Source organism: Poecilia mexicana, unplaced genomic scaffold (assembly GCF_051168715.1).
Source record: "Poecilia mexicana isolate PSO_F unplaced genomic scaffold, ASM5116871v1 scaffold_6, whole genome shotgun sequence".
In the NCBI taxonomy this organism is placed as follows: Eukaryota; Metazoa; Chordata; class Actinopteri; order Cyprinodontiformes; family Poeciliidae; genus Poecilia; species Poecilia mexicana.
This window is the reverse complement of record NW_028263375.1, coordinates 13,967,225-13,986,302: the sequence shown is the minus strand read 5'-3', so window position 1 is coordinate 13,986,302 and position 19,078 is coordinate 13,967,225. Positions and strand designations below refer to the sequence as shown.

Here is a 19,078-nt window from a genome sequence, read left to right as displayed (position 1 = left end):
CCACATGGGGATCCTGAGGCTGTCCTCTCTCCCAGAGAGATCTGATCAGGGCAGACATTCGCGGTGGCCCTGGCTTGTCTCCCAAGCGTGCACGCTCTGGCGTTGCAGAGCCAGGGCAGCAGCCACAGGGTCCAGGTCACCCTGCCAGCTGGTGCCAGATCTCATTGTCTCTCAAGCTCCTCTCTTGTCTGCTGTCAGGGTCGTCAAAGGTGACATGAGGTTCTAATAAGGCTGCTAGCTCCTTGCCCTCTCTGTAGGTGTTAGTGAATCAGGCATCTCCTGCCATGCCCCGATCACAGCTGCACTCTCAGTCCCAGATGTCTTGTTTGTCATCTTGGCACCGTTGCTCAAGGATAGACATTGATAGACCCTTTGATTGACACATCAGTTTCTTTGTGAATGTGTGTCTGGGTTTGTTGTAGTATATGGCATATGTATCATTTTCTGGTGGAGGAATCTCTATAAGAGTGTGTCAGATTTTTAGAATATCTTAATTCGTAGAAAGTAAAGGTGTATGTGAATTACTACATTTAAGAAAAATAGGAAAAAATCCTTCGAGAGAAACAAGACTCCTAACTACTGCAGAAAAATCTATTGCATACAGACTGACAAAAAATGCAAACATCCTGTAATCTGCTCTTAAATAAACTAAGCTACCAATATGAATAAAATCTCTGTAAAAGCTCTTTGTGGTGTTGCGGAACTTGGGAAGATGGTGGAAATGCGAAAACGTGTGAATTAAAATCAGAATTACCACCTTATCTTGACACTGTGAATGTTTCTGAGCTTTCAGCCTCACGACTCACTGATCTGTCTGATAATGACCATAAGTTGGAATCACTCCAGCTCATTGTAAGTTTGAATGTGATATTTCCCTTCTAATTTGCACTGACATTTGACTTCCCAGAAGAACTGTAAGCTGCGCAAGATCAGTGTGCGGTGGAGCTTTATAATCCTGAAGCCAAACATTTCTTTGTAAAATTACATGAATTAGTCAGGGAGCTCGACTACATTCGCACCACATTTTTTGCATATGGGCGACTCAGTTTTTTTTTTTTTTTCTTTTTAAACCACATCGAGCGTCTCTGTGGGAGTCTTTGAGTTGGTGAACCATAGGAAAGCTTTACCAGTAAACCTCCCACTTGACCTCAAGGATGTCTGTGGTTTTCCACTGTCGCACCAGTCATCTGAGGTGAGATGGGGGTGGATGGAGGTTATATTTGCAAATGTTGGAGAGCTTTGATGAAACAAAGCCAGACTTCTTAGACAGTTGTTCAGAATGAGAAAAACAGAGGCAAATGAAGACAGCACAATATAAATACGTAGCTGCATATGAGTAATATCACTCTTATGTTTCATGTCACAGTTACCAGAAACTGTATTTCTGTACAGACAGAATATCTGAGGATGGGGTAAGGAATCAAGAATTAGCAGGTGTCAGAGCAACTGCTCAGGTTAAAATGGAGCTGTGCCTGGGTCAGGAACCCTGCACTCAGCACTCTGCTATGCATCCAGGTGGAACAAAGTCCTCGCTCAGCGTCTCATCCTGGGCTTCCTGCTGAAAGGTGACATCTCCTCGGCTTAACGGCAACATTCATCTACTAAAGAGCACACAATTTGTTAATCGTTTCCCCACATGGCAGGCCCTGCTTTCTAGTTGGTTAGGCAAATAAACAAATTTGCAAGCAGATGAATGAGCGAGTTGGTAGCTCCAGGGTTCAGTTATAAGAGATTAGAGGTCAGAGCCAAAGTTAGCCCAACGGTTGTAAGAGACCCTAAGGAGAATTTTACCTCCACCTCCCGTAAGGCCCACCATCCACCACAGCATCACTGACCTCCTGTTCACATTGTTCATCCTTGATTTTACTGCTTATTTTCTAATGCATTCTACTGTCAATGACATTTGATATTGCATTTACAAGCAAAAAAGACTAGATCGGTTATTTGCTGATATGTTTACAAAATCCGTTACATGTACATACTTTATTTCCTAGCTAAGACACGAGCAGGAGGAATTATTAAATTAACTTTAATAGGTTACTTTTATGAAGGTTTTCCTGATTACGTTGGCAACTGGTACATTTGTCAACCTGTCCTGCATGAGTCCAAGTTCTCCTGGGCTCTTAAAGGTCCACGTTTTCAAAGTGAAGCTGGCTCTTCACAGACTCCTGTGTCCAAGTATATTATTGGAAAGTTCAGTGGGAGTAAAAAAAGTGTGGTAGAAAAAAGTGCACAGCCTTAAGAGGATTGTGAAGCAAAGCTTATTTGAGAGCTTGTGGAAGATTCAGAAACCATGGACTATTGCGTGAGTCTTTGGTTCAGGGACCACTAGACAGAAGTATACAGGATATGGACTGCGACTGCTGTAGCTTGTATTGAGCCAGAGACAAAGTGTCTTGTCTAGACTAAGGAGAAAAAAGGACTGGACTGTTGCTCAGTGGACCCAAGTTCTCAGTTTAGATGAAAGCATTTTTTTATTTTGTTTGGAAATAAACAGGTGCAGAATCCAAGCTTCTTGTGTGAAGCTTCCATAGTTACTGACGATTTAAGGAAGCATATTGTTGATGTCTCTGACGTTTGAAGTCAGATGGAAATACTTTACTCCAGTACAGCAGTTCAAATCTTTTTTTTTTAATTGTTCATGTGATATTGTCATTTTCTGAGGAAACTAATTTGGGTTTTCATTTGTTGTAGGCCATAACCATCAAAATTATACACAACATGTATCAATCTGTGTTAATGTTTAAACACAAGGTATGAGTATCACTTCTTGAATTAAATTAGTAAAAATAAAAATTTACCTTTTGATTCTAGTTTAAGTCATTAAGATTCCCCATTACCGTCGGCTGGCCGGTGTTAGAGCAGGAGATTCACCAAGTAGTTTGAAACAGAGCAGAAACTCAATGTGCCATGTCCTGTTTAAGACCCCCACGCCCAAACCTCATGTTGTGTGCTCCTTTAAAGCATCAGCAGAATAAAATGCACAGTTCTGTTTTTGTTCAGCAAATGTCATTTTAGAATTTGGTTTGTCAGATTAGTACACTGAATAGAGAATGATAAAAGGACAGGCTCTTCTGTGTCCCCGAAAGGAATAATGGTGCTTTGTAATTACCTGCGGTGTGGAAAATTTGAAATTCGTTTATCACAGCTGGACTGACCCCACTGCCTCTGCGGTCGTAGACAAACTCTGTGACACAGAGTCCACACTGTGTTTTATATCAGTTATGAAAACAGAGGGAAAACTGGAAGCTGCAGCCAATTAAGGTCAAGCAAAGCCCGATCATCTGCTCAACTCCTCTGTTAGTAGGTCAGTGGATATGATGGAGTACAGACCCATACGCCACTCTGTGTATATAAAGCATAACTTTTTATATATTTGGATCCACTCCACAAAGTAAAGGTCCAATATACCAAGAGTATGTTTTTTTTTTTTTTTGCCAACAGCTAAAGGAGAAAACAAGTTTGTTTGCCTTGTCCATCTTTGTAAGTTAGTTTCTGGTTTTAGAAATGAATGCAGTCGCTCTGTAAGGAGGTGGTGAAACATAATGACATATGTGAATGGGTCAGAGGCAACCACAGAGCTGCAGAGATACAGAACGGAGAATCACTTTGCAGAGAGGGTTGCGTTACTGTTGGAGTGATGTATGACCCAAAGTCCCATCTGACTGCTCGTGTTACACGGCTTATTCTGCACTACAGTGATAGCTTTCCGTACATGGAGTCAGGGGCCACAGTAATGTATGGACCCGTGCTGCTGCCAAAGGTCTGACTCAGCTTGCTTACTCTGACCTCTGGCCTGATAACTAGATGTTTCAGACATGCAATATGTTATTCCAATCACAGCAAAGCATGGGTGAGCTTGTTAGTGGCCATCTTGTTTGCTGCAGTATTGCTATAAATTTGATCATGGTCAAATGTAATTTAGAAACTTTTCTATCTTACGTGAGTGCAGATATTATGTTTTTCTGACATTCAAAACATGTCTGGACAATGGCCTGCAATAATAATATTGTCTAAAAAGAATAACAAATTCACAAAATCTTTATCATTTACATAGATAAATGTGCCTTACACATTCAGGTTGGAGTAATATGTCCAGTAATATGTCTTCTACACACAAGGGCACATTAACAAAGCATCAATTTTGTTCAGTAATTTAATTCACGAGATTTTGATTTATTTGATTTTTTGCTTTAGACATTTATGTTTGTACCTAATGAAAACCTAAAGTTCAGTTAGTCAGAATATTATAATCTTACATATGATGACGTGTAAAACTCGTGTAAGACTTTTTACAGAAAAGTGTAAAGCTCCTGAAGAGTATGTCCGTGTACTATAAGTTGTATGCATTCAAAACTTAAGTAGGATTCCTTTTTTCACAAATTACTGCATTAGGGTGTTGTTCCATGGAGGAAATCAACATGTGGCCCTGCTGAGGTGTTACGGAAGCCCATCCTGCTCTAATGGGGCCTTTGTCTTGTCTCATATTTCTGGTGAAAGTACTCCATAGACTCTCATTTACAGTGGCATTGTGGCAGATGTCACTACTTTTGGCAGCATGGGCAAACGGCAAGTCCAGCTGAAAAAAGGAAGTCATCATTTCCATAAACCCTGTCACAGGAGACACATTTTCTGTGGTGACTTTGGACTTGATAAACACAGAACATGGTGCACCAACATCTGGAGTGTGACATTGTCCATCAAATCGTTACTGACTGTGAAAACTTCACTCTAGACCCACTCAGTTGACTCTTCTAAGCTCTTGAATGGTTAAAATCCACTTATAGTTAATATGTTACATTACAGTTTCTTAGAAGCTAAATTTTGAGTTTTCCTTAGCCATAAACCACAATTTTTAGTGTTGGAGGAAATAAACTCTTGGAAAATTTTACTCTGTGTGATGAATCTATATTATATGACTTTCTTATGACATAGTAAAGATATTCTGATTCATATTCTTTAAAAGAATTCTAATTTGAATGCAATGGGGAGAGTTGTGGTTGTATTTCTGCATTTGCTTAACGACGTTGTTACTCCTTTGAAAGATGAATTTCTGCTTCGGTTTGTATGAAAAATTATTTACACCTGTTCAAATTTTACAGGTACATCTTAACTGTCTGATTAAATTTACTTTGATCCCCCTTTTCAGTGAGAGAAATTTTTTTTTTTCTCTCTCTGATGGACGGTTTTGTTTTGTGTCCCTTCTGCAGGTTACCTTCACAAAGAGGAAGTTCGGCCTGATGAAAAAGGCCTACGAGCTGAGCGTACTGTGTGACTGCGAGATAGCCCTCATCATTTTCAACAGCTCTAACAAACTGTTCCAGTATGCCAGCACAGACATGGACAAAGTGTTGCTGAAATACACAGAGTACAATGAGCCCCATGAGAGCAGAACCAACTCTGACATTGTAGAGGTGAGTGGGAATTCTTTTTTTTTCCCCCCCTTTATGATTTATTACCCAAAACCTGCGTTCAGACTCATTAGATTGGGACCACATTAATAATTTCAGGGCTGGAATCCGATTTTAAAATATGTTCATTTCTGGAGCATGGCTTGCCGTGTAAATACTGCAAGAGTAGATAAACAAGTCAGGAAGAAGTAACAATTTCCTTCTAGTCATCACACAGATAGGGAACAGGAGGTCTGTGCTCCCTGATAAGTTCGGCTTCTCTTGTGTGAGTCAACGGACAAGAAAAACCTATCTGCACAGGCATGCCTGCAGTCGCTCCTGACCACCAGTGCTGACCTCCAGTGTTTCCCATAGATATTGTACCTTGAGAGCTCAGGAGCCAGGCAGCTTCTCAGCACACTTAGTCATCAAACCAGTTGCTGCTGTATTTTTAGCAGAAACACACTTTATAGCATATTCTTCAATGCTCTGTGGAGAGCACTTGGGTTTCCTGGCAACTCCTGCCTGCCTGGTGACTACCGGAAGAGTAAGCCACTTGTTATGCCAGTGTACAGAATTGTCAGCCAAAAGTGTTAAAGCCAGAGTAAATAAGAATAATTAGGGACGCATACTGTTCCAAATATCTTGCACTGGCACGTGTGTGGTTTTATCATTTCAGCTCAAGATCTGCTTTCTTTAAAGGGGCCGATATCTTCATTCTGACTGCATGAAAGAAGACACAATGAATGTTATTGCCTATTGATAAAATCACGACAGTCTGTTAAATTAACCATTAATCTTTATTGCCACTACCTCAAGTGCCCTTCGAGTGCAGAGTAAGACACTTTCTATTAGATACAGAACGCTGCTCCATGCCTGCACTGTTTTTACTGCCACCTGCCCACTACACGTGCAGAACTCGCATTGCTGCTGCACAATTAACAGACTTTGAGAGTTTAAGATGGCTGAGATTTGAAAAAAGGGAAAAATTCAAGAATCCTTGGTTTGAAAAGACTCTCACTTGGAGGAATTAGTGAAATTGCATGCAGTATAAAGAAGTCAGCTGCAGCCCATTATCTTTTATTTATGCCGCTTCTGCTTGTGAATTACCTGCTTGGCAGAGCTGCAGAAGAGTGTTCTGGCATCCTCATGTAGTCACTTCTCCATCAGGGGCCCTCCAAGCAGAGTAGAGGTTCACCTGCATAAAAGATACATGGATACATACCTTATGTAACAGTGACCACAAAGTAGTTTTTGCTGTGACTCTAAAACCTTTATTTATTTTCTTTGAGAAAAGACTTGCTCAATATTGAGTTTTATAGTGATAGAAACATTCGGTGTATTCCCGATCAAAATGTAAATATTTCTTCTCTGCATGCAGTCATGTGAAAAAAATAGGACATCTCATTAAATATGCAGTTCTTTCAAAATAAATGTTCACATATTGATGTCCCGCCTTTCTAAGATTTCATAAGACGGCTCTTGACTTAACCACTGTGCTCACTGTCCATTCAACAGCACACTAAACTAAATGTCTGAGTTTCAAACAGCTTAAGCCTCCTACAAAACGTTGAAGAATATCATGTGCATAAGTCATGTTGTTTTTTTTTCTGTTTTTGTTGTTTTTTTACATGGTGACTAGCTGCAACAGAAATTTTTCACAGAGAAATGGAAAACAAAACATTTCAACATCTTTTGGCCATTGAAAACGTATCACTTGTAATCACTACATATAACTCAAATTAGACTACCAAGAGAGACACAAAGTCAATAATTTGCATTTCTTTCATTTCCACAAAAGTATTCAACCTTAGATTATAAAAAATAATACAAAAATATTAAATACTTAATATTATAATTTGCTAAATAAAAGTAGAATTACCACACTAATTGTCCAAGTTTATTTATTCATTCCATCTTTTAACTGTAGTACTGTTTGTGATTAGTTATCTGCTTATGCTTCACGTAAATAATAGACCTTATATTTGCTTGCTAAATAAATCCTTTTAATTTTATTCCATTATGGAAATCAGATCATCCTTCATTTGCATTCCAGCCATTCAGAATATGGTAGAATATTTAATATTCAACTGTTCAATCTTTTCAACATTAGACTTCAAATCCAGACCTTTAGGGATGGTGTCCTGTGACACTTAGATGTGCTCCTGGTACAACACACCTGAATAAAATGGCTGAATTACCTCCTCAGCATGCAATCAAGTTCTCCACAGTGCTGTTACTGACCTCATTATTTGACTCATTTGCTGAAGCAGAGAGACATCTAAAAGTTACAGGACGCCAGCCCTTTAGGACTGGAGTTGAAGACCTCTGCTTTACAGTGACATTGCAGCAGAGGTGAGATTGTATTGGCTGCTTCTACATGAGTGGCCTCAAACTCCAGTCCTCAAGGGCCAGTGCACTGCAACTTTTAGATATATGTGCTCTGCTGAAGAGATGCCTGGCTCCAGTATTAGCTCATTAGCAGAGCCCTATAGAACCTGTCTGCATGTTCGTGAAGCAGTTTCGTCATTTAATTCAAGGGTGTTGGACAAGAGACACATCTAAAAGATTCAGGACTTTGGATTCGAGGACTGCAGTTTCTACATAACAAAACCAAATAAATACGTTAATAAAGGAGAATTACATCAGTCTGTTTAAATTTTGTCCACACAAACTCAGCTGGAACCACTTTGAAATGACAAATAACGCTGTGCCGGCTTCAGGTGGCGTTTTGTCAGTACATTGCAGTTCCTGTCTAAATCTAGTTAACCCTCTGTCTGAGCTGCACACTGAGACTTTCCTGTTTCAGTTCAGCTTGTTATAGAATGTACATTACTGTCAGGAAAAATATTTTGGAGAGACTGTAGTAATGGATTGGGAGAAATGCCTAATCTTACATGAAAAAAAAAAAAAAAATCTTACTTTAATATGCACCAAATCTCTACACATGCTCGTCTGCTGTATGCTTTTGTGAAGCACATGGCGGAGCTGGAATGTACATGGGGGATGATTTTGCACCAGTGACCCCGAGTTGATTCCTCATTCATTACTGCTGGCTGCTCTCGAGGAAGCGGCCCCTCTCTATAAAAAGGAGAGAACAAGCTGCTGTTGTCTCAGCTCACTCAGCAAACATCTTTGCAAATATGGACAACTAACCTCTGCCTGCTACGTCTGTGGTGAATGTTCAGAAATAAAACGGAACTGAAGAAGTTCAAAGAAGTGTATTTGACAGCATTGGCACACATATCTTCCCATTTTTGGTCAGCGACAATCTGTTTAGCCCAATATCAAATTGCTCAGTTGCTCACGTCTTTCCCAAATTGGTGCGTCTCCAGAATGGTACACATCTCTGTGCAATTCTCTGAAGAGCCGGTGCACGTGTAGTGATGGGAGGAATCCATCGCTCCCTCATTTATCTGGTGAAATGGGCCTCACATGGGGACACTTACAGTGGACACTTATCTAAATTCTTAAATTGGGTTAAACCAATCTGATCCACGCCAACAAGCATGTGCTCATTTGTCCAGTTTGGGAGGCAACAGCTATTCCCTCTCGCATTTTTTTCCCCTTTTCTTTTCGCCAGTAAGCTCTTTTCCGTGAGAGAAACTAAATCAAAGGTCACATTCCTGCTCAGTAGTACCATCTGTAGATAAAGGCTGAGCTGTGCAGTGTGGGAGAACAGTGTCCATGTTTTCCACAGATGGATGAATGCCTTGGCCACAGTTTGATAACCCAGTGGAGGGCTGTGGACTTTGTCTCAAACTTGGCTCGCAGTCCAAAGCAGAGCAGTAGGTTCAGACTCTTTTCCTAAATGTGTGGTTAACCTTACCAACACTACAGGAAACAAATCAGACAATTTCTTTACATTTCTGTTCGAAACTGGATCTGTTTTAAAAGTCAAAACAGCAGTACAGACCATAATAAAAAAAAACTAAATGTTTCCCACCTTTCATGAGGCATTTGTGATGCAGATTTCAACTGATAGTGTTATGTGCACTTTTTCAATAGTTGGTATTCTCGGCTACAGATCTAATGATTTAGAGTGGATTTCACTAACCTGAACAAGATTTAGTTTTACTAGTATGATTTCGAGGACATGTACCCATCTGCATCCTATAGCTATAAATAAAGTTTGCAGAGAGGTTATAATGGATCAACAGATCTCATTGTAAAAAGGTATTAGTCAAGAGAAGGGTGCAAAAGTTTCACAGCATTTAATGAGCCAGAATGAAAAGATTTGTCTGTAATAGGATAAAAATAGGACAATAGACAATGTACCAGGGAGACTCCCAAAGGCCCACCGCAACATTAATGGATCTGTAGAAATTTCTGTCAGCTATTGGTTTTGTTCAATACCTGATAAAAATGTTTTGTATTTTCCGTATGCCTGGGTCAGGGACTGGGGTTTCAGTGCTAATGCATTTTTTTCCAGGCCTGCCTGAATCTTCGAAAAGCTTGTAGAAAAATGTGTTATCTCCTGATGAAGTGCATTTGAGGATTACAGTGAAACATGGTGGTAGTGACATAGTGGTCTGGGATTGCTTCTTCATGCATTGAAATGCTCCTTCTTGTCAAGGTAGATGAAATTACCAACATTTTTCATTGTGTATGAAAATGAACAAAAACAATTGCTTCATTTAAAGATAACCTTAGCTTAATCCAGGGCTAAATTGTTGGGGTCTTTTATAACCAAAATTTAAAAAAATAAAACTTTCCATTATTAAATGAAAGGTTTAATAACATGCATATTTATAAAACTAGGTTAGTGTTATTGTTGTTGGTGTTTTTTTTTCAAATATTCCCATTGTTTTGTTTTTTTTAATGTGAACTGGGCAGGATATAACATTAAAAATGATTTATTAAAATGTATCTTTATGATGTCACAAAAAACCCTCCATTTTGACAGGCTTTGTGTGGACTTTTAAAGCCACTGCATCACATTCGAAGCAAATTATATATGAAAGGTTTTACATTTGTTTCTATTGTATTACTTTTATTGAATTCTCTGTATTTCACAAATGAAAATGCTGCTGTTGGCCATTAGATTAATCTAATAATATTTAGCCTTACTCGCCTCTCTGCTCACAACTAATGACATTTTGCTTGAGCTCCACTATAACCTCAGACTGTTCTCCTGCATACGGAAAGAAGGATGTCTGTGTTTCTCTGAAACAAGATGGTAACTTCATAAGCACCATTTGGCATCTCTCCGCCCTCTCTTTGAGCAATTTGGTACAATTAAGGTACATTGTACCGGTTAGGATTAATCAGGTTTGCATGCACACGGGATGAACATTAAGGCGACACTTAATTGTAATCGCATGAAATCAAGGTTGTGAATAGACTTTAACCCAATTTCAGTGAAATACCAATGGCTTTTTCAAACAACCAGACTGGGCTAGATGCAGAGAATTGACATTTCACTGGTCTCCTGTGTGTTTTTACCCTGATGATTTGTGAGAGTAAACATCCGAGGTCATTCATAGGGAGATTCGGCCATTGTTGATATGACTGAGAAAAGCAGAGAATTGTCTGTGCTTTTATGACGGGCTTACTTCCGGTCTCACAAGACCAACACAGTGAGAGGAAATGAGCATAAAATTATCAGGTGATTTCAATCAGGTTTTCATATCATTGTCAGCATCAACTTTTGTTAGGAAAGGGTCTGCATTAATAACTTATGTAAATGCAGACTGTTGCTGAATGTCATCTGAGTCAAACTGTTTTCCATCATCTGCGTGATATTTGTCAGATGATGTGGTGAACAATCAATGCCTTAAATGAGACATGCAGCTCAAAGAAAAAGTAAACATTAATATCAGTGATGGGAGGAATCTGTTTGAAATCTTATGGCTCAATAGGCACCATGAGTTTCAGACAGGAGATATTTATGTTCGTCAATCAAAGACTGAGCTGTGATTAAGGCTCATTTCTGTCTTAATGAATGCAAATTGGCACATCTGCTATGGTGGTCTAGCTGTCCAGACTCTTCAATTAGTGTGATTGATCAATTATCCTCATGCCAGTGGCTCACTAGAAGTGGAGGCTGGGGAATGGGTGAGTTGTGGGGGTTGGGAAAAGAGATGAGGGAGCATAAGGAAAGAAAAACTCCAAAACACACGCTTAATTAATCAGATTTTTATCTGTGTATAATAGACAGATATGTATCCCAATAGAATTCAGAAAAGCTCTAAGTGCTTTTATACTTATTTTTTTTTATCATAAATTCTCCTCACATTGCTTTTATGAGCTGATCTGAAATCAGAGGGCTCAAACTGCAGCTGAGCAATTATGATATTACCTAATACGTCTTGTGTTTTGGCATCCCACATCTTGTTTGCACAAACAAATACACTGTTTGCTTTTTAATTTATTCCCTCCTGTCATCAGCAGAATTTCTGATCAAATATTTATAAGAAAAAAAAGAGCTCCAGCCTTGCAAATATTTAATAGATCAGCACTCAGTCAACTCTGAAGTCTGTCTGGTGCAGTTTATTTGTGCTGTTGAACAGTGACTAACAATCCTTGCATAATATAGCACTCTGATGATAGTGATAGAATGTGGCTAAGTTCAGTTACAGTTTAAATACTTTGTTTATTTACAGGATATCAAGTCTTTTTGCTTTTTTGCTCTTGTAATTAAATCAATTCCTTCGTCTTTTGGATTGTTCAGACTCAATTTATTTACAGTATTCTGAAGTATAAAGCATGCACTATCTACAACTATTATGGCAGGTCAAAACTTCAACACTCCAGTCTCTTTTTTTCTGCCTCAATTAAAAGAAGAAATAAACTTGTGAGTGTTCTTCATTTCAGCTGTGTTAGAGCAGTAGGTTAAATGGATCTAATGTCAGGTCTCCTTAAAACTTCCACCTTCACAGGATTTACTCCTCTTCCCTCATTCACCTGAGTGTAAAGTCACCGTTGCTGTCTGTGTTTCACAGTGGAGCTCTCAGCAGCAGTGACGAGATTTCCACTTTAAGCTAAATCAAATGTCACCACTGTTGACATAGATTTATTAGGTTGATGTTGAATTTCTGAGGCTGTCAATATATATGAAAATGTCTAGCCACCCGTTTTTAATATTACTGAAAATATATGTGTACTTTCGGCTTCTCTGACTTATTGGACTTATATTAAATTTATTTTTACATACAATCACATTCCTCCACAAGTTACTGGCCTTATATAAAGTTTGATTGTAAACATAATGCAATTCAAATATATTAATATTCTTTAATATGTGATATGTCTATATGGTATATGTATTGTTTACCTAGATAAAATTCATATTAAACAGATAATATGTATAGAAACTTTTATTTTACTGGTCAAAAACTCTGGCTTAATCTTATATTCGCTACATGATTTAAACAGTTTGGACATTGTCTGAAATTTTAGGTAAAAGTAACACCTAATAGTTGATGTCAAGTGATTTAGTTAGTCTCTTGACTTTTGGATGACAAAGTGTCCTGCAGACATCCAGTCCTCTACTGGTCTTATAGTTCATAGTTACACAGTCCAGGTGGTAGACTAGGATTTAAAAAATACATGCATTATAAAAGTAAAGACAAACACTAAAACCACATAGCTAAAATACTGTGCAAAACTAAAGCATCAGATGCTGTAATTACATTTTAAGCATTGCAATTTGTGAAATGTTTAATCATTAAAAAGTTGTGTTTGTACCAGGTCATTATATTACTTTTTAACTGGTATTTGAACAGCTCACAATTATGTGATGTTATGAAATTATTTTTAGGTAGCAAATTTGTTAATAGTATTTTATTAATCGGTGCCATGGACAAATGAACAAACCCACAATACACAACAGGCGTTCCAATCTTTTGTTGGGTGAAGAGGGAACTAGAGTGGATTATGGTCCCTATTTCAAAGCTTATGTTTTAGTTACAATTATTTACAATTATTTCATCTGTCCTAACATGCATGAACAAAGTCCAAAATATTTATTTGCTAACAAGTTGAACAGGCCAACCAGGCCATCCCAAAAACTGCAAGCATTCGTTTACAAGTAAGCCCTACAGTAGCTACTAGACAGGACTTATGTCATTTCCTTTTGCAAGTTATAGGGACAATAAGATCTTGAAAAAGACATTGTTTGCTCAGTTAGAGAAGGCTTTCGTACAGCTACGGTTAACATGTTGTGCTTTCTGGAGGTTAAAACATCTGCTTTACTTTCAGTTCTTTCTGCTTGTGTCTTGGGTTACACATCTGAGACAATACCATTGATGAACAATCAAAAGACGCAAGTACAGTGTTTCATTTTAAATTGACAACACTGAATTCTATCAGTGTAAACATTAAAATCAGTCACTGTTACATCTGTACTTCTTTGCACTTTTAAAAGTGTTTCAAAAGAGTTTGGTGGATTCAGTCCTCCAGATCCTTTGAACTAGAATCATATTTTCTGCTGTGCCATGTTATTGCAATGGAGAAGACTGTCACTTGTTGGAATATAAAAACAAAATATATTAAGCCGTTTTTATTTATTTTTTTGTTGTTGTTTTTTTTATCTTGAGATGATTTGTTATTAATGCAGCAACATTCAGCTGTCAATGTTTCTGTGATCCTTTTACCGCGTTTTCCTCTTGGCCGAATGTTGTAAAAATGAGCTACTTCCTGTCTACTGTCTGACCTCAGTGTTCAGTGTACCTGAGACAAGACAATTGACCCATAGGTCAGTGTTTCAGTTCAGGTCAGCTCTGGAGTTAGGCTATGTTACAAGTAAAAACAAATACTTTCTGTTCAAACAGCAGTGGTGTGTATTTTTGGAATTTTGTACTAAACAGGCTAAAAATAGACCACAAACGTTGTAGGCAAACAGAATCAGGAGCTTTTCTTGACCGCCTTTCTATTAGTTAGATAGATAACACGTGTTCCTGTTAGTTTGCATGGAGAAACACCAAAAGTGGTACACAGTGGTGTCAATGCTACGTTTAATTCTCTCTGCTCAACCTACAACCTTACATCTACAAGCTGATATCTTTTTTGAAATTGTCTGCTGAGAGTTTTTAGAAAAATCTTCTCCAAAGCAGGCAGAGTTAATTGTTCCATTGTGAGCAACACGCTGGGTTTCAAAGTGCCCCTTTTAATAGGACAAGGACTCGTTTTCCTCTGGGTTTTTAGAGGAAAAAAGGGTCACCCAGCTTCCATGTGAGTGTAATGAAACATTTGGTTGAAATTTTGTTTAGGTAAATCATATTACTGCATACTACTGTAAAATTTGTTATCCAATATAAGTAGCTTAAGTTTATTTTGTTTCATTTTTTTAGTTTACTGAAGTGTAAACCTGCTTTTCTGCTTTTCCTGTCCCCTTTAACTTGTTGAATGGCTAAACTCTATTACCAGGCCTTCTTTGTGTGCAGTTTGAAACCCATCATGTGCTGCATCTCATTGTTTTATTATGTTCCCGCTCTGTCTGTGTGTGTTTGTGTCTGCGCTCGTGAGTGTGTGTGTGTGAATGTTGCTTGTTACCAGGTTACTGCTAAGAGATTTTTGCTTGGCACATGTCACGCTTCATTGACGTCAGAGCCTTTTTTTTTTTTCCTACCCTCTCAGCTACATCGCGTATGTCTCATTTCAGACTGAGGGTCTTTCAAAGAGCTTACAATGAAAAGAGACTCAACAGTACAGGCTATGAACAATGTATGTTGTTTTAAGCCATTTGTTTTCCGGAACAGAAATTACTTGTATGATTGTTTTCATAAATAACAACAGTCAATCTCGAAATATAGACCTAAAACACAAGCAAAAAACATATTGTATTCTTTAAAACTCTTCACCATCAAGTCAAAATGTTCTTGATGACAGGGAAAAAAGTGATTCAAAATGATAAAACATGAAAATGTTTTGAAGATGGGGATGAAAAATTATCAAAAAATTTCTTTGGTTTTTGAAAGAGACATAAGTAGCTTACCGAGTAAATATTCTACACTCTCTTGGGAGTAAACATAATGACCTTTTCAGTAATGCTAGCCTTGCTAACTGCACTAATCATGCTAGCTGCTACTTTAAGAGCTAAACACTGTTTATAATAATAATTCAATAAGAATGTTGTCTTATTTTTAACATAATAGTGAAACCCTTTGTAAAACCAGCACAATGTAGTCTTTGGTTCTGATATAATTATAATTAATTAATGTCGACTAGCAGCAGAAAAGCTGAACTAAATATTCCAAGTGCTGTTTTCTATTGTTCTTTGAGAGAAATTGTCATAACAACTCTGAATTTAAAGTTTTGTAGTGTGTCCCACTGCATCTAACAATAATTTATTTTAATTCCGTGCTCATCTGTGGCAAGAACCACATGAAATAGGTCACCAGCCTAATTCGGTTTGATCTATTTGCAACCAAAAGAGATGCAAGTTAGGCTAACAAATATTCGAACCACAAACCATGAGTCCTCCGTCTATGCTCGGTGACCTTGCTGTGTGGCTAAATCAAGTTCTTTCTTTTGTGCACAACAGCCTGTGTGAGTTAGCTTGAACAGCAGTCAGATTGCCCTTGTGCCCCCCTCCTCCTACCGTTCAAGCTGCGTGGCCAGCCCCTCCTGCCCGAAGGCGATGATGGAGCAAAGCCTGGTGGGATAGGGGTGTTCAGGTTGGGGGGTTTTGTTGGAACCGTGCCATCCTCTCCTGGCTGCACGGCCTGACTGGGGGCAAAGAGGGTGGCTGCTGTGTCTCAGATTGATGAGGACAGGTCTGTGGTCAGGGTATAGAGTGTTGCAGAACAGACGTCCTGCTGGCACATCCTGCCCTCTCTGCCGCGCGCTCCCCCTACCCCGGCCCTCCGCACTCGTCTTATCGGAACTCCTAATTGTCCTTATGAATATTTTAGAGGCCAGCAGGAATGAGAGTTCAGGGTTGGAGGGTATGGTTTCAATGGCCCTGACAGCTAATGATCCATTCAATGACCAGAGAGTAAGAAAGATGGGGAGGAAGAAAGTGAAGAGTTTCAACAAGCTGCACATCAACATATCAGTTTTAGATGTATTCACTTTTCATTTTGAGCAGTTAGGATAGCATGTGTTTTAATTTTATAATTTAACTTGACATTTTCCTCTCCTTGGTCTACCAGCTAAGGCTGTTTTGATAACTTCTATCATGCAAAGAAGTTGTCACATATTTTGTGAAATCACAAAATACGTATAATATAAGACTCCATTTAATTGTGACATTTCTAGATGCAGATAGTCTTTAGCAACTAATGAAAAAATCTCCCATGCATGCATAAAACATTTCTGGTTGAACCAGACAGAATTTTGTGGGCAAGTTCTGATCTCAGGTTTTTGTAAGCCTGAGATCAGAACTTGAGCTTTAGACATTTCCGTGGGCTGCCAACTTTTTCAAGTCCAGCACATTATTTTACAAATTAGGGTTGAAATCTCAAAAGAATAATGGTCCAACTTTGCTGTGCTACAGTCAGTTGTCCTTTTGTCTGCAGAAAGGATTGCTCTTTAACAGCCTGAATAATCTTAGAAATTCTTACATCTCTAGCTCCGTTCTCAAACACCTCACTAAAACTGAAACTGGATAACGTTCGGTTTTCCTCCCACAGTAACACCTTCCTTACCAAAGAGTGTTGTTACTATGACCTGATAGCACTTTTGACTGAGCAGAAAAAGATGAATTTGTATCGTATGTCAGTCAGGGTCGATCATCCTGAAAATTGTCTGATTCTGATCACGACCTGAACTTTTAACGCATCTGTAAAAACATTGCTAAAATGAAAAACTGTTTTCTACATAAAGTTAATATCTTCTTAAGTCAGCCAGATGATGCATTAGCCATTGCTTGGCAGTTTTTTTATTTATTGGATTTTATTTATTCATTTTAAGTAGTACATGATTTTAAAAAAAATAGAAGTAATGTGTCCTTTCCATCTTTTCTCTGCTTTCTGGAAATCACCTCGCCTTTATAACCACTGAACTTTTAACAAAATCAGGGCAAATTTTTGTTGCAGCTGTATGTCGTTTTACTGAGAGCTTGGAGAGAACAGCATCAACATGTAAAGCAGACAGTCAAGTTAAGGGCCTCCCTCCTCCCCCTTTTCCTCCTCGTTCTCCTCGTGCTGCTTCCTGTCCTCTGAGTAACTAGACAATGGAGTGTGCTAAAGGAAGGATATGAAGCCAGCCTCATATCCTGGTATCAGTCCGCTCTGTAATGTGGAATGGTCATGAGATTAAACAAGATATGTCTGGGAATTACAGCGGTCTCCTTGTCTTATAGGCCTCTGCTCTCATCTCACAGCATGAAGTGGGGAATGGAGGGAGAAAGGAGGACTTCTTCATTACAGCAACCTAGTGCTGGACCATGCTGTACTGTGCATAGAAACCAAACCAAAGAGGCTTTTATTCCCCTTAAGTGGGGACTGCATCACCGCAGGGGAAAGAGAACATGATGGTGGTGAAAGTCTCTTAAGATATTATGTAAGAGAAGAAATATTTCTCAGCAGATAAAAGCTTTCCTATCAGCCACCTCCCCGTGATGATTTCCCAGTGCGTTCACACTCAAAGAAGCCCTTTGATAAGCACATTATATGGAACAGCCCGGACACAATAGTGATGTCATAAGGATTAACACGCTACCTTGCATGGTGCGGACGCAGGCACAAGGGGTAATTCACGGCTCTGCAGAGCAAGGAGGGCAGGGGAAAACGAGGCGGGGGCTGGCCGCCGCACAACTGGTTAAAATATAGCTTCTGTGTACTTAAGGGAAGGCAGGAACAAACAGTGCATGAATTAAATATTCATGATGTGCACCACTTTATTACTACAGGTTGCTTTGAAAAGAAGTGGGTTTGTATCTGAACTGTGGTGTGCCAGTCACAGGTCAGCTCAAGTGCAGTGCCCCGCAGAAGTGGGGACTGAACTTATAACAAACCTGCGATCTGTTACTGGGATTTTGTGGAACAGTCTATACACAAAGTAGAACATAATTGTGAACTGAAAAGAATAGCGACATTTGTTATTCTACAACATTAAATGCAGCCTTCTAGTTTTAGTCAGATCTAGATTTCAATCTAGATTTTTTTTCAATATCAGGACCAATATAGATATTGATATCAGATCAGTTATTGTCTTGTAAACTTCCTTCAGACAGGATATCCCTGATTTTAGCTGTTTTCCTTCAACAATTAACTCTTGCTACAAACAGCCTTTGTGTCCTTTCAGAATAAAAGCATGATGCTACGACCACCATGTTTCACCTTGGGGACAATGTATTCAGGGTGATGTGCAGTCTTAGTTTTTCACCATGCAAGAAGTTTTTGCATCTAGGCAAAGAAATGTAGTTTTGATTTAATGCTGCCAGGTCACCTTCTCTTGTTTACATCATTTATGGGGAACGTCTACCTCTACTCCTTCTGGTGTTCGTCTTGTCACTATTCCAAATTAATCAAACTTGTGAAGTATGAATGTGACTAAATGTAAAGAAAAAAAAGATTCCAAGTTTATCACTGGGATGTAAATCACGTGCTGTGGCCCTATATTACCTATATGGACTGTCTGAATTGCTCATTTTACTGTTTAAAGGTAATAGTCTATCTTAAAATGAAATCAAAGTGGCATCCAAGGTTACCAAACGCTGCTCTAAAGCCTTCTGTCCTGAGTCCAAACTGAAAACCTGAGGAGGCAATTACTGTGCCGAATGTTTCCCATGGCAACAGCAA

General features: G+C 38.8%; 1 protein-coding gene across 12 annotated transcripts in view; it reads left to right on the top strand.

The window, feature by feature from the left end:
• The window catches only part of mef2aa (myocyte enhancer factor 2aa), a 71,786-nt gene that overhangs the window by 30,533 nt on the left and 22,175 nt on the right, over nucleotides 1-19,078 (top strand). For all 12 annotated transcript variants that reach the window (XM_014983333.2, XM_014983434.2, XM_014983418.2 and 9 more), the window contains exon 3: nucleotides 5,211-5,414. In XM_014983333.2, coding sequence (XP_014838819.1) covers nucleotides 5,211-5,414 — 204 coding nt within the window. The remainder of the gene's footprint in view (nucleotides 1-5,210; nucleotides 5,415-19,078) is intronic.